Below are 12,953 nucleotides of genomic sequence, written 5' to 3' on the forward strand. Positions count from 1 at the left end.
TTCAAAAACAGACATCAGTCCATATGCATTTTTGTATTTTTTCTTTTTGTTGTCAGGGTATTATGTTGAATTTTTTGTAACATACTTTATATTATCTGTACAACTACAAACTTTGCTTTATTTTTCTTACAGTGCATATGCATAGTTGTAATTTTCATCTCTCTCTAGGCTACAGAAAACAAGATGCTTGAATCATTCAAGGCATTGTAGTTGAATCTTGTACAGACTATTAAAATGCATGAGCTTATCATCCACTCCTAAAGCTGTACAAGTTGTAGTTTATTAATCCTCTTAATTTATGTGCACAGATGTGATATACAAATGAAAGTGAATCAAGACAAGGTATCAAGCCGTCCAATCTCAGAAGATGAAAGCTTGACAGATGGTACCGTATCAGAGGAGGACGATAGTTATGGTATGCATGACATAGTGGAGGATCGAATTCACGATTTCAAGAGGACTCATTTTAACTCTGCTGTTCAGTGTAACTTCTGCAAGAAGAAGGTTAGTACAGTATGTCTTTGATTAGAGGCAAGAAAATGCTTTTAAGCTAGAAACAGATAAGAATGAGGTAGAAAAATTCGTCAACATAATAAGTACCAAGGTATAATATAATAGTATAACTTTATGTTCTCTCTGAATGAAGCTGAAAGTTGTCCTGGTTTAAGGTGGACCATTATTTACAGAGACCATTCTTCGAAATTCTTCTATCAAACAAAACTCAGAATTACAATTCTTTACTTGCAGGTGTGAAACAGAAACTGTTAAAAAAGAAATTGCTTTGCAGATCTGGCTGAAAGATGCTTACCAGTGTGGGGAATGTGGAATTGTCTGTCATAAAAAATGCATGGTCAGATGTGGAGACGAGACCATATGTGATATTAGCGGATTACGTTACAGAGATACACCCAAGAACGACTCTCAAGAGCCCACGGAGACAAAAGACACCCCTGAAATTATCACAACAGCTGCAACAGGATCGGGGGGAGACAATTGTAGCCCCGGGAATACGCCACCTGTGTCGCCACATGTAAGAGACCATGTTGTTATTGATTTATTCTAATCATACAGTCTGATAAGAGAAATAGTCAAGTCAGTGTTTTCAAGCGATTACTCAAGTGAATATAGTACAATTTTCACAGACCTTCATTTACAGCTTTCTGTTATGATGTGTAGTACAATACTACTGAATACGTACCATCACACTGCAGGCTATCACTTTTTTGAGGCAGTCTGAGGTAGAAAATATTAGTGATTATGTTGATGATAGAGGAACTTCATAATGTTTTGGATGAAATGGTTGCATTCTTCTGTTATGTGAAGTTGCTCAAGACAAACCATCACCTCCTTTTAATTCATTCTCTTATGTTAGGACTTTATTACCATCTGGAAATCATGCCATTTTAACAAAAGTTTTGTGTTGTTTGGACAGATATTCCATTTTATTTTGAAGATGTTGTTAAAGTTCATAATTTATTTATTTCAAGTTCAGTGAATCCTCAAAGACCCATATTCTAGTTTATAGTGGCATTGGAGAGGTTTTTCATTTTTTATGCAAGTTTTGTTGAAGGGTTTTTTTTTTTTTATCAGAGTATAGTAAATCTTTAAAGATCTGGCTTTTTGAAGATTCATATACTTTTACCAATTTATTTTCTTATGAAGGAACCAAAGATAAAGTTAAGAGAAAAGCAGTTAATGTAAGGAAAAACTAATGTACAAAGCCAGCAATTTAGTATGAACTGGAAGTGTATTTTAGTGTATTTTCAGTTAGATTCAGGTATTAAGGCTTAAACATAATACAAGATAAGGTAGAAACTTTTTGGTAATAGATAAAAATAGTATGCTAAAAAAATCACTGCACCATTCAAAGGAAATGAAACGCAAGAATGAGGACTAATGCGTCTGCTGATTTAGTATATTTTTTTTTTATAATTATTGGTAACATCATTTGGAGATAACTATACAAAAATAGTTTTCTCTTATGATTTTACTATATTATAGGTTGATTTGTATGTGTGCGTAGTGGTTTTTTGAGTTACGGTTGTTGTGACGAGTTCGGGGATAACTCGTAACAATCCTTAGTTCTAACACATGGTTAGGATCAGGTGGTCGGGATTGGTTGTGTGCTCCTTCATAAGGTGTATTGTCATATAAGTGGATTCAGCACCCATTGACAAAGTCCTTTTAGGCTCTGCTGAGTAAGTGGGTAAGACCCCATCGGCAGACCCACAAGAACTCTTGGCCATAGATCACATATCTCGCCTAAAGTTTCTTGAGGTGATGCAGACTACTGGGCAAACACCCACCAAGTCTACCAACTATTCAGTAGGAACCAAGGTTTTATTTATACCTACAACATATGTTGTTTACCTGTCTATTCCATATAGTAGCTGTCTCTTACCTCCACCGAAGGGTGCCAATCAGCTATGTATATATCTGACAGGTAAGTTGATTGTATGAAAATGATATTGTTATGTTACAATAAAGTTTCATACATACTTACCTGGCAGATATATACAATTAAAGGCCCACCCAGCCTCCCCGCAGGAGACAGGTGGAAGAGAGAAAATATGATAGAAAACGGGGATGGTTCCTAGTCCTGCCACCCAGGGCAGGCCGGTAGATCAACCTGACCTACCTGTAGCGAGTGGCGCGAAATTTGAATTTTCTGTCGGGGACGACGGAGTCTTAGCTATGTATATATTCTGCCAGGTAGTATTTGTATGCCATTGTAAAATGTGTTTTTTCTATGCCTTTGTGCAAGAGTTTATTTTTTATACTGTAGTTGCAATATTATATGATATATTTGTGTACTTAGTGGTCGTTTTGTTATAAGAATCATCCTTTTAGTTTATTATTATGGCAGATCCACATCTTCAGAGATGATGATATTATTATTATTATTATTATTATTATTATTATTATTATTATTATTAATTATTATTATTATTATTATTATTATTATTATTATTATTCTAAACTGCATGACATTAATTCTGATTTGAGTTCCATAAAAAAGTATAGACTTGATAAGCAGCTGTTCCAAGCAGGTGAGTTACAACTTACACAATGATAATTATGTACTACCTGTTTAAACACCCAGCCAGGTGGCCCTGTCTAAGTAAGGAGTCTGCCTTTGATGTTGCACCTTGCAAGGCTGAAATTTATCTTTTACATTATGAATATCTTACTATATTTCCAAATCATGTGTTTTGGTAAATTGATAACAAAATGTGACAACTTTGACATGTAGTCTCCTAGGATTCAAGAGCTAATGTGTATCATACTAAAAGCAATGGTGTAAGCTAGAAGCTAGGAGAACCTTTGCAAAGATCAAACCAGCATCTTGAAACCATGACTGATATCCTGTGCCATAAATGCAGATACCAGTGAAGTCTGAAGACCTCACATAACCACCTATAACCTATAAAAGCCCAGTACGCATACGCATCAACCAAACAAAGCAAAAAAAAATATTTAATGAGAAATTCGGACACAACCAAGATAAAGAAAGAGTAATTTTCACAGCTTTGACACAAACCATTGCCTTACTTGAATGTTTACAGCTATGAATATGTACCAGCATCAGCTTAGAGTTAAAGGCACGGCAGTCCAGCTGCCTGGTATCCATATCACTACAAGATGTCCCACAGTGCCATTTGACAGTAAAGGTCCTACAGTACTTTGACTTTGACTATCAAAACATGGTGACACAGCAGAATAGGGATGTAGACTTTTTATGAAAAGGATAGTATGCACAAATTTAAAAGGATTAAGTTCTTAAGGATAAAAATGGAGGTGATCTAATCAAGTATTTCATAGGGAAGATGTCCAACTAAACTGTACCACTGGAAAACACCCACTGTTTTGAGTCATTTTATCTTAATTAAGGTCTCATGTTGGTGCTGACATCCAGACGGGGAGAAAGACATTCTAGCAATTTTGTTGATTTTGCTGATGGTGTCATGGATGTGCTTTTATCCTTTAAAGTTGTTAATTAGTACCATCCTGAGGCCTTACAGCAAGGTAATGAGGTATTCAAACAGTGAGATGTGTAGCAACTAACGTATAAAATGGCTTCTATAATTAGGTGAATATGTACTATTAGGAGAAACAGTTGGTGACTTTTTTTTTCTTTCATTTCCCACATCCAATTGGCGGTATCTTCATCCAAATAACAAAGTATCACTAGATTCTGTTGATTATTTCTTTGTTAATGATTAAAATGAAAAATGGACGACAGTTTGATGTTTAATAGCAGGGGGGTCCTACTGGTAAAAGATCATACTGTACTGTCAAATAACGGGGATCCCACTGGTAAAAGAACCTACTGTACTCCTTTATTTTTTATTTGTCCAAAAGTTTTGGGCTGTTAAACTCTCCCCTGTGGTATGATGATGTTTACTCTGTCTTAACCACTTCCCATATTATCAGGATGTTTAACAGTAAAGATTCATAACTAGTTTCACTTTTATGCTGTGTTATGTCACCATGTACATTAACCACATTTCATTTTAGACTAATTTTAGAGTGAAAAGCGTAGATTATTTTTTTATTTAAATTTTTTGGATTTGTACTTTTTCATTTCCTAAGTCATTTACATCTATAGAAAAAAAGCTTAAATCACATACGGTCTTTTATTTTTAATATTTGTGTTTTGGTTTTGTACTTTGTTGCATTTCAGAGAATATTCAATTAATCCTACAATTCTGTTTTGATACAGTAATCTGAAACGTGAATTGCTTTTTCCCCCCGTTCCACTTTGGTTTAGAAACGTGTCCTGGGCTTGAGGATCTCCCACAAACTCCACTCCTTACTGACTCATTACCACGAGAACCCGATGCACGGGGGGCAGGATATAGAAATGATTCCCAGAGTCTTGGATATCCAGGTTTATAAATATTTCATCATAATTCTCTCCATTAAAAGCATTTGTTGTAGAGTTCAAGTACTGTACAGTGCAGTATTTAGAAATGAATAGGAACAGCTTAGAATTGTTACATGCATCTTTGACATTACTTTAGCTTGGAGCCCTGAAATACCCCTTTCATTTTACTGAGTATAAAGTAGTAGTTTATCGCTAGTACCTAGAATTGGATACTGACTTTATTTTGGATACTGTTATGTTTTTAAGAGAATGATGAATAAGGCCATGTTATCCCATGACATGATTACTGTGGTCATGGCCAGTTTTTATTTTATAGTGGTGTCATGTCGAACAGTTTTCCAATTCGTGCTATGGAGTCATCTAAAGTACGTAATATACTCTTTAGTAAGAACAACAAGACTGTATAGGACTCTGAAAGATACTGAAAATTACCACTTGTGACTGGTAGAAAATCTACCCATTTATCTATATCATCTTTCCTTTACAGTGTCAGACATCATCAGAAATCCTGAATTATAAATGTCTCATGAGTCATGATGTTGGACTATTTTTTCCAAGTTTGTACGTATTATGTGTGCAGTGTAATAATAGTATATGAATATGTAATTTTGTGTTTGTTTGTTTATGAACAGGAGTTTTTCTCTTGTTTAATTTAAAAAAAGTTATGTTCATTTTCCAAATTTTTTCTCATCTTGATGTTCACTTGATATTGATATGTTGTGTTAATGTCTGCATTTACAGGTAATCTAGACTATGCGGTGTTACTTCACTGAAGATTAGGGTGTGATAATTGATGAAGTCTTTTCTTTCTGAACTTATGAATTGTTTGTGTTGTTGATAAACTTTTGTTTAAGGGATGATGTTATTGCAGTGCAATCCTCTACTGAAGAAAAGAAATTTGAGAACCTTTTCAGGCATGGGATGTTGATTTCTGCATATGTGAAATGATAAGCTTATTTGCAAATCTTGTATGTAATTGTGCTTCCATTCATATGACACGGTTGAACTTGATATCATGAACGATGTAAGAAAACGGTATATTTCTGAATAAGCTAAGAGAATCCCACACAGTATAATTCTTGGAAAAAGATTTAGAATTGCTTTTTTATTTAATGCTTCTTCATATGTAGTGTCACTGTATTTCAGATCACTCTTGTACTTTGTAGTACAGCTTAGAGATTCAAGGCACTCCTTTCTGTATGTTTTAGCTGATAACGTTTTAGGACAGACCAATCAGTCCACAGCCTTGCTAATAACTGGTGCGTGATAAGTTAGCGGTCATATAATTTTGTGATGCCATCTTTGTCCTGCCGTAATGTGAGACTACTTTGCCAGACTCCAGGATCTCCTGCTGTTTCTACAAGCCAAGTATTCTGTGGTGTTTTTAGTTAATGTAAGTTCACTTAGGTAATGAAAAGTATCTTATTTCTACTAATCACTTTTGTAACACTCGTGATGCATAGTGCTCTGTACATCATTGCATCTATGTATTAGTATTGTATATACTGTAAATTGTACTGCACAGTAGGCCATATAAGATGTAAATTCTTTGGTGTAGTAGTCACTGCACATCCATCATCATCATCATCATCATCATTTGGTTCTCAAATCATCTTAATTTCTTCTATATACATAAAGAAGCTTTCATATACTATTCAAGTAAAGATAAAAAGAACTTTCATTTCATCATCAATATTTAACATTTTATTGAAATAGTTTTTTATTTTCATGTTTTTCACTCGGTATATTTTTTTATACAGTCCATAGGGGAATTCTAACAAAGAAACTGAGTGGCATCATTGATAGTCTAACCACTCTGTTAAAAGGTAAAAGATGTAAAGCAAACCTTTCTGTTGGATTACTCAGTTTATAACAGGTACCCTTGCCCCAAGGATTGTTCCTAATATTTATTATGTATATCATTCATATCCAGGCTTAGCTTTTAATAGGTTTTTTCATTTTAAAGCAAACTTATACACCATTAGAGAGCTGGTTTTTGATAGCATAACCCAAGTGATTAAAAATCTTTCACTCATTTCAGGTTAGGGCAGGAATTTATTGCTGTTCCATTGAACCTGCAATGAATTATTCATCCATGTTTTGGACAAAATGACATACACATTATGAGTAGGATGCATGAAGTTTTTAATACCTGGGGAAGAGCATAGCTTCTTTCATCCGTACCATTGCATTATTCTTTTTGTTTCAGAAGTATCAGTAGAACTAACTTTATAAAGCCATACATTTATAGAGTGATTACACTTGTGGCAATACTGTCCAGTTTTGATGACTATATCTCGAGTTGCTGATATCATAGTATTAACAGCATTGTTAGCCTATTGGTATGTGTTCTTTTTGTAAAAAACTTTTTATAATTAATCCAGTAATGCAAACAATTACATTCAGTTGTTAAGAAGGGATTTTCTCAGAACAGCAACTACCCATGAGACAAACAACTGACCTTCATTGGAGCTTGGATGTAGTCTTGTGTACCACAGACTTTTCTCATTCCCGCCACATGTGTAGGTACTGTATAAGGAAACCTTCAAACAATAATTAGTTTCCTGACAGTATTAGGTGACATATATTTCAACTGCTGTGGAAAAGAAAGCATAGAGTTGAAGATAGCACAAGTATTTTCAGACATTTAGACTTATGACAGTGCTAACTATGTACAGTATAGCAAATTTTGGAGGAAGGACTTGGTATGAATCAGTTAAATAATAGCCATAGTTACGGTGGACTTCAGCCTTATACTTTACACACTACAACACTTATTAAATATTGTACATTGCAGTTAAGGCCAGCAATGAATTCTTTTTGCATTTGAGAGGAGTGAATAACCTCAGTGATTTTGTTTTCTAGACCAAGAATCTTGTCAGTAGTATTGTTTCCTGAATACCCTGAACTCCAAGTTCCATGAGCAAATTGTCTCATGGATGATAGTCCCTTGTTGCATTAAAGGAAATCCTTTCTTGACATTTGATCAGGATATGATTACTTTCTTCTCAAAGGGTGACTGACACTTGTACCAAAACATTTTTGCTCTGAGGAACTCTCTTTTACTTTTATTTGTAGGTTCTCATTTGTCATTAACATTAAATCTGGTGTACTGAAGACTTTGTACTGCACAATATATTCAATATATCTCCTGAAGGGTATTATGTTTATTTTCTTAAATAACTAGTGAGATTATTCTTTGCTGCCATATTCATCTTTACAACTACGTATGCCCTTTTAGCCTGTCATCCTTGATCTGTTCTTTTTTTTATTTTTCCAAAATTCAAGTGCTGTTTTCAACTTTTATGTTGTCATCTTTTATCTACTACTCTATTGATCATCCTGTCCTTTATATATCATTTAATATTTATGGTATGTATTACCTGAGGTAGTCTCCACCCAGAGAGTCATGCTTTGTTTTGCGTAGTTATCACCCTGTCAATACTGTCCCAGGAGTTTTTGGGATTCAGAATTGGGTCCTTGAAGGAAGGATGATTAGACTATTTTCTATAGATCCCCTAATTCCCATTTCGCAGAGTCAACGGCGCACCCTGAGCAGCCTGTTAGCTCAGGTAGCGAGTGCCAGCAAAGGTAGCTTGAAACGCGCTGGCTCGGCTAATAATTTGGCCCCTCCAAACTCATCTCATGACGGGACACACTCTCGTTCACTACCCCCTTCCCCTCCTCATTCACCCCATCAAAGTAGAAAGGTAGGAGCATTTAGTATTGCATGTCGTTGTTGCTCTTATTTATATTCACTTTTTTCCTTTTTGTTCATTTTTTGCATATTTTTTTTACCTAAATAGCATGCATCTCTCCTTAGCACAGTTCAACTGCTTTATTTGGGCCTTGAGGAATTTGTCTGAATGTTTATCTTTTGTGTTACAAAGTCATTTTGCACCTTCAACTCTACGTACGTACGTACAGGCTTTGATACAAATCTCTCCTGTGCTTTTTCAGTTACTGCAGGTATGAAAAACAAGGCATTTTGCTGCTGGTAAATGTTCACTTTATTGGCTTACTTCAGCCAGTGTTATCTTTGTTAAGAACCTTGACAATATCATGATTATGTATTCAACATTTGAATGTATAGTAGTGAACTTTCTAGATCCATAATAAGTTTTTAATTCTGTGTGTGTAACATATCAACAAGTACTGCAATACTTTATCTTCAAAATGGGTAATACTACCACATCTTGTATTTTATATGTTTTGTGTTTATACTTTTATACTTAATACTGTTTACAATACTTTGGTACTGTACGTATTGCCTTCCACTGTGAAGTGGACCTCAGTGATGAGGGAGCTTTCCACATAAACAGTTTCAGTACTACTGTATTATGCTTTGAAGGAAAAAGTTTATTAATAATTGTAGTACATTTAGATTTGTGCATTATACTGTAGTAATGCAAACAGAACTGACACATAAGAAAGGGCATATACTGTACCCTTGATAGTGCATTTCTGATGTTCAGAATCAGTCCCACATCTTGTCAGACCTTTGTTTATTTCTTATAGTTACATATTACATATTGCCTTTTATTTGGTTGCAGGACAGATGGTACTTATAATACAGTATAATTACTTCATTAACCAATATTTTTGTTGGTTTGTATATGTACAGTAGTATTGAGTAACTAGACAATGATTAACAAGAATACCACATGTTTGAACTTAGCAGTTGTTGCTGCTTTTGAAACAGATTTTTGCTGTATTATTTTGGAACTTTGATTAGCCAGTTTCTGGGAGAGAAGACTTTTTACTGTATTATTATTATTATTATTATTATTATTATTATTATTATTATTATTATTATTATTATTATTATTATTATTATTATTATTATTATTATTATTATTATTATTATTCATGAATTTAGCATTGACTGCAAAACTGCAAAAATTGCTAGGCAGCAGAAAGTTTAGGGTTTCATGATAGCCTGGCAGATGGGAGGGCGATTGCAGGCTTGTCCATTATCCATTGTGTTCTAACCTCATTCTGTGCTGTCAGTTTTGTTTATGTCATATTACGTACTGTCTTTCTATTGATCTACCCTCTCTCCCTCTCTCACTGCAGGCATACCCTTATCCTTACTGCAATAGTAGGTTGGCTGATTCACTTTCACCCTCTATCTTTTACCTGTTATTTCCACTAGTAGTAAGAAGTGCCCAGTCCAGAGGAATCATGTGACCAAAGGACATCCATTTTTATCTTTTCCTATTTCCCAGAGGATATTTGCTGCATGTATTGCTTAAAGATATGGTAAGTATTTTGCATATTGTATATGATGCTTTGCAATGCCTTGAATTCTTGACTCATGGTTGATAATAGGATGTACTAGATCTTTGGTGGGTGTTCTTTGCGCTATTCACCGATTGATTAAATGGCCCTTTTGGACAGATAGCACACCTTTTGTGTCCAGTAGCTGATGGTTTGTCCTCTGATTTCTTTCCTTTCTGATTTTACTATGAAACTTCACGAACCCAGTTGAAGATACAATGATATTGTATCATTATGATATTTGTTGATATTCTCCTGAAAGCTGGCTGATCACAGTGTCCAGTGATAGGATTTTTTTCTTAAAATGGTTCCGAAGTTCAAATAACAACCAGGTTCCCAAAGAACATAGGTTATTTTTCTCTCTCAAGTTTTGTATGTTGTGAATTTCATGAACATGGCAAAAGATTCTCCCAAGAACCATATCTTGCACCCTCAGTTATTTACCTTCTACAGCATTATTGAATTTATCAATGTTTACATTTAAGCATGGGTAAGCAGGATCAAGGGTAGGTTAAGGTATGCATATCTCAGAGCAGAAGCTGGCTCTCAGTGACTGTGAAAATGAAAATAGGGTCTCCATGTATACCCATCTAATTTTTCATCTCTATGTCCAGTAATTGAATACAGTATTGTCTGAATGGGGAATATTTTCTTGAAATTGTGGCCATATGGTAACCAACTGAACCCAAGGCTGGTACTGTACTTGTACTGGTACTGTACTTGTACTTTGAAGAATCGGTCTAAAAATATATCGTACCATTTTTTATATTACCTCATTAATTATAATGTGGCTAAGAAAATTGTTTGAATAAATGTTTAGAATGCATGGAGTCCCAATCTTCTTAATGAACTACAAACTGGTCCAGCCTCTGGTTGGCCATGTGATTATACCTAAAAGTAGTTTCAGAGTTATGGTGCTGCATAAATACCAGGAATTCATTTGAGGTAAAGTAAATGACTGAAGATAAATCCACCTTTTCCATATGCTTGTTGGTCTTGTAACCAAAAATTTGCTGTTTGAGAATAATACTAAGGTTCATTTTCTTCCAACAATGTCAGTTTTTGGATTTGAATTTTATAGGTGTAGATGTATGTAATTTTAAGGCTAGATATCTCAACCAAAGTTTAGAGTGATGTCTATAAAGCTATGGATAAATTAAGTATCACTTACTGTCCTGTATTTAGATTCACAAAAGTTTGAAATGTGCCAAAGCTAAAGTTTTCAAGAGTAGATATTTAAAAATTTCACTTGAAAAAAAAATTAGGAATCTCTTGCAGTACGTATATATGTCTTTTTCCACTTTTCCACTTTCCTGATCTTTGCAACCTGTACATAACAAGGTTTACTCTTCTATGTTGAACAAACAATAGGGACTCTAATTTTCTATCTTTGTATGACTTCATTGTAAGCCTTATCAGTTTCCTATTTCAAAAAATTTGTATTCCATTGCCAGAATGATTATATACATTTTATTTTAAACCTTTTCAGATTCCTATGTTGTAAAATTATGTTGTCTATAGTTCTCAACCAACTGAGATTCTGATGTACGTAAAGTTATGTCATTCTTAGAATATTTTATGTTTACCATCCTCTTTATGCTGTATAGGAAATCATTTGAAAAAAACTTATCAAAGACATATATTTCTAAGCAAGTCTTAATAGAAGACCTACACAGCACATGCAGAATTAGGAGTGGCTGAAATCTGAAAGGGTTCAGTAGTTATCACTTTGTTGCCGGGAAATATTTTTGTCAGACCTTGTTCTGAATTTTGTTTAACAAAAATTAGAAGCTTGAAGTATATGCTAATTAAGGCAATTAAAAGTAGAGTTAGCAATAGATTGTGAACAAATCATTGGCATTTTCCAAAACTTGCTGTATATGATACAACTTCACTGGTGACTGATTGTGAGAGAGCTTGATAAAGTTAGCTTTATTTTTACTGAATTCATATCTCTTAACTTCCAGGCCTCCATAAGTGAGGGCATCAACCCATTTGTTGTCGATTTCAACGAGGGTGACAGCATTGAATCAGTATTAGATCGTCTTCTCCTTTACCCTCACGACGAGAACCTTGTCACTTTAGCTCGGGAATCTGCAAAAGACCTTTACTCAGCGTTACCAGTGGAAGAGAGGAGAGAAAAAATAAATTCAACGGTAAGTTGTATACATCCAAATTTACATTTAAAAACTCCTAATTGATTTTGGCTGGAAGGTGATTGATAGATACTGCATACTAGTGGTAACACCAGTGTCACAAAAACCACTAATCCAAAGATTACCAAAATGAAATTGTGCTTTAGGAATGTCCAGTATTTAAAACTGCAAAATGGTAGCTGAGTTTTAAAAATGGTGCAGTATACAAATTGCAAATTTGTGCAGGGCTTTAAAGTATTTTAATTTACTTGGACAGCAAATAATTAGGTTTTAGTCTATCGTCTATTGTAACTAATGAAAAAATCTTTCACATATTTTGTTTACAGCTGATGTTGCTTCAAGAATCTGTGGACAGAGAAGGAGAAGTGAGGGTAGATTTAGCACGTCAGGAACGCGATGCTAGTGAGGCTGGTGATGCTTTAACCCGTGCAAGTGTAGCACTTCAGATATCTCAGTGCGATGCTCGTACACAAGCTCTTGCGCTGCTCACTTTGCATTACTGTACTGCACTTCAGTACTGCTCTGAAGACGTAGAGGTATGATTACATCAATTGAACATTTGACACTGTTGCAAGTTAATAGGATTCCAAACAATGTAAATCTGAGGGACATAGCATGATGAACTTAGT

The 12,953-nt window shown here is 34.6% G+C and overlaps 1 protein-coding gene across 1 annotated transcript in view; it reads left to right on the top strand.

Moving 5' to 3' along the window:
- LOC135214016 (PDZ domain-containing protein 8-like) overlaps positions 1-12,953 on the top strand; it is a 74,322-nt gene that overhangs the window by 54,665 nt on the left and 6,704 nt on the right. Inside the window, exons 13-17 of the mRNA XM_064248128.1 lie at positions 309-504; positions 788-1,030; positions 8,425-8,598; positions 12,136-12,324; positions 12,651-12,860. Coding sequence (XP_064104198.1) covers positions 309-504; positions 788-1,030; positions 8,425-8,598; positions 12,136-12,324; positions 12,651-12,860 — 1,012 coding nt within the window. The remainder of the gene's footprint in view (positions 1-308; positions 505-787; positions 1,031-8,424; positions 8,599-12,135; positions 12,325-12,650; positions 12,861-12,953) is intronic.

This window comes from Macrobrachium nipponense, chromosome 43 (assembly GCF_015104395.2).
Source record: "Macrobrachium nipponense isolate FS-2020 chromosome 43, ASM1510439v2, whole genome shotgun sequence".
Classification (NCBI taxonomy): domain Eukaryota; kingdom Metazoa; phylum Arthropoda; class Malacostraca; order Decapoda; family Palaemonidae; genus Macrobrachium; species Macrobrachium nipponense.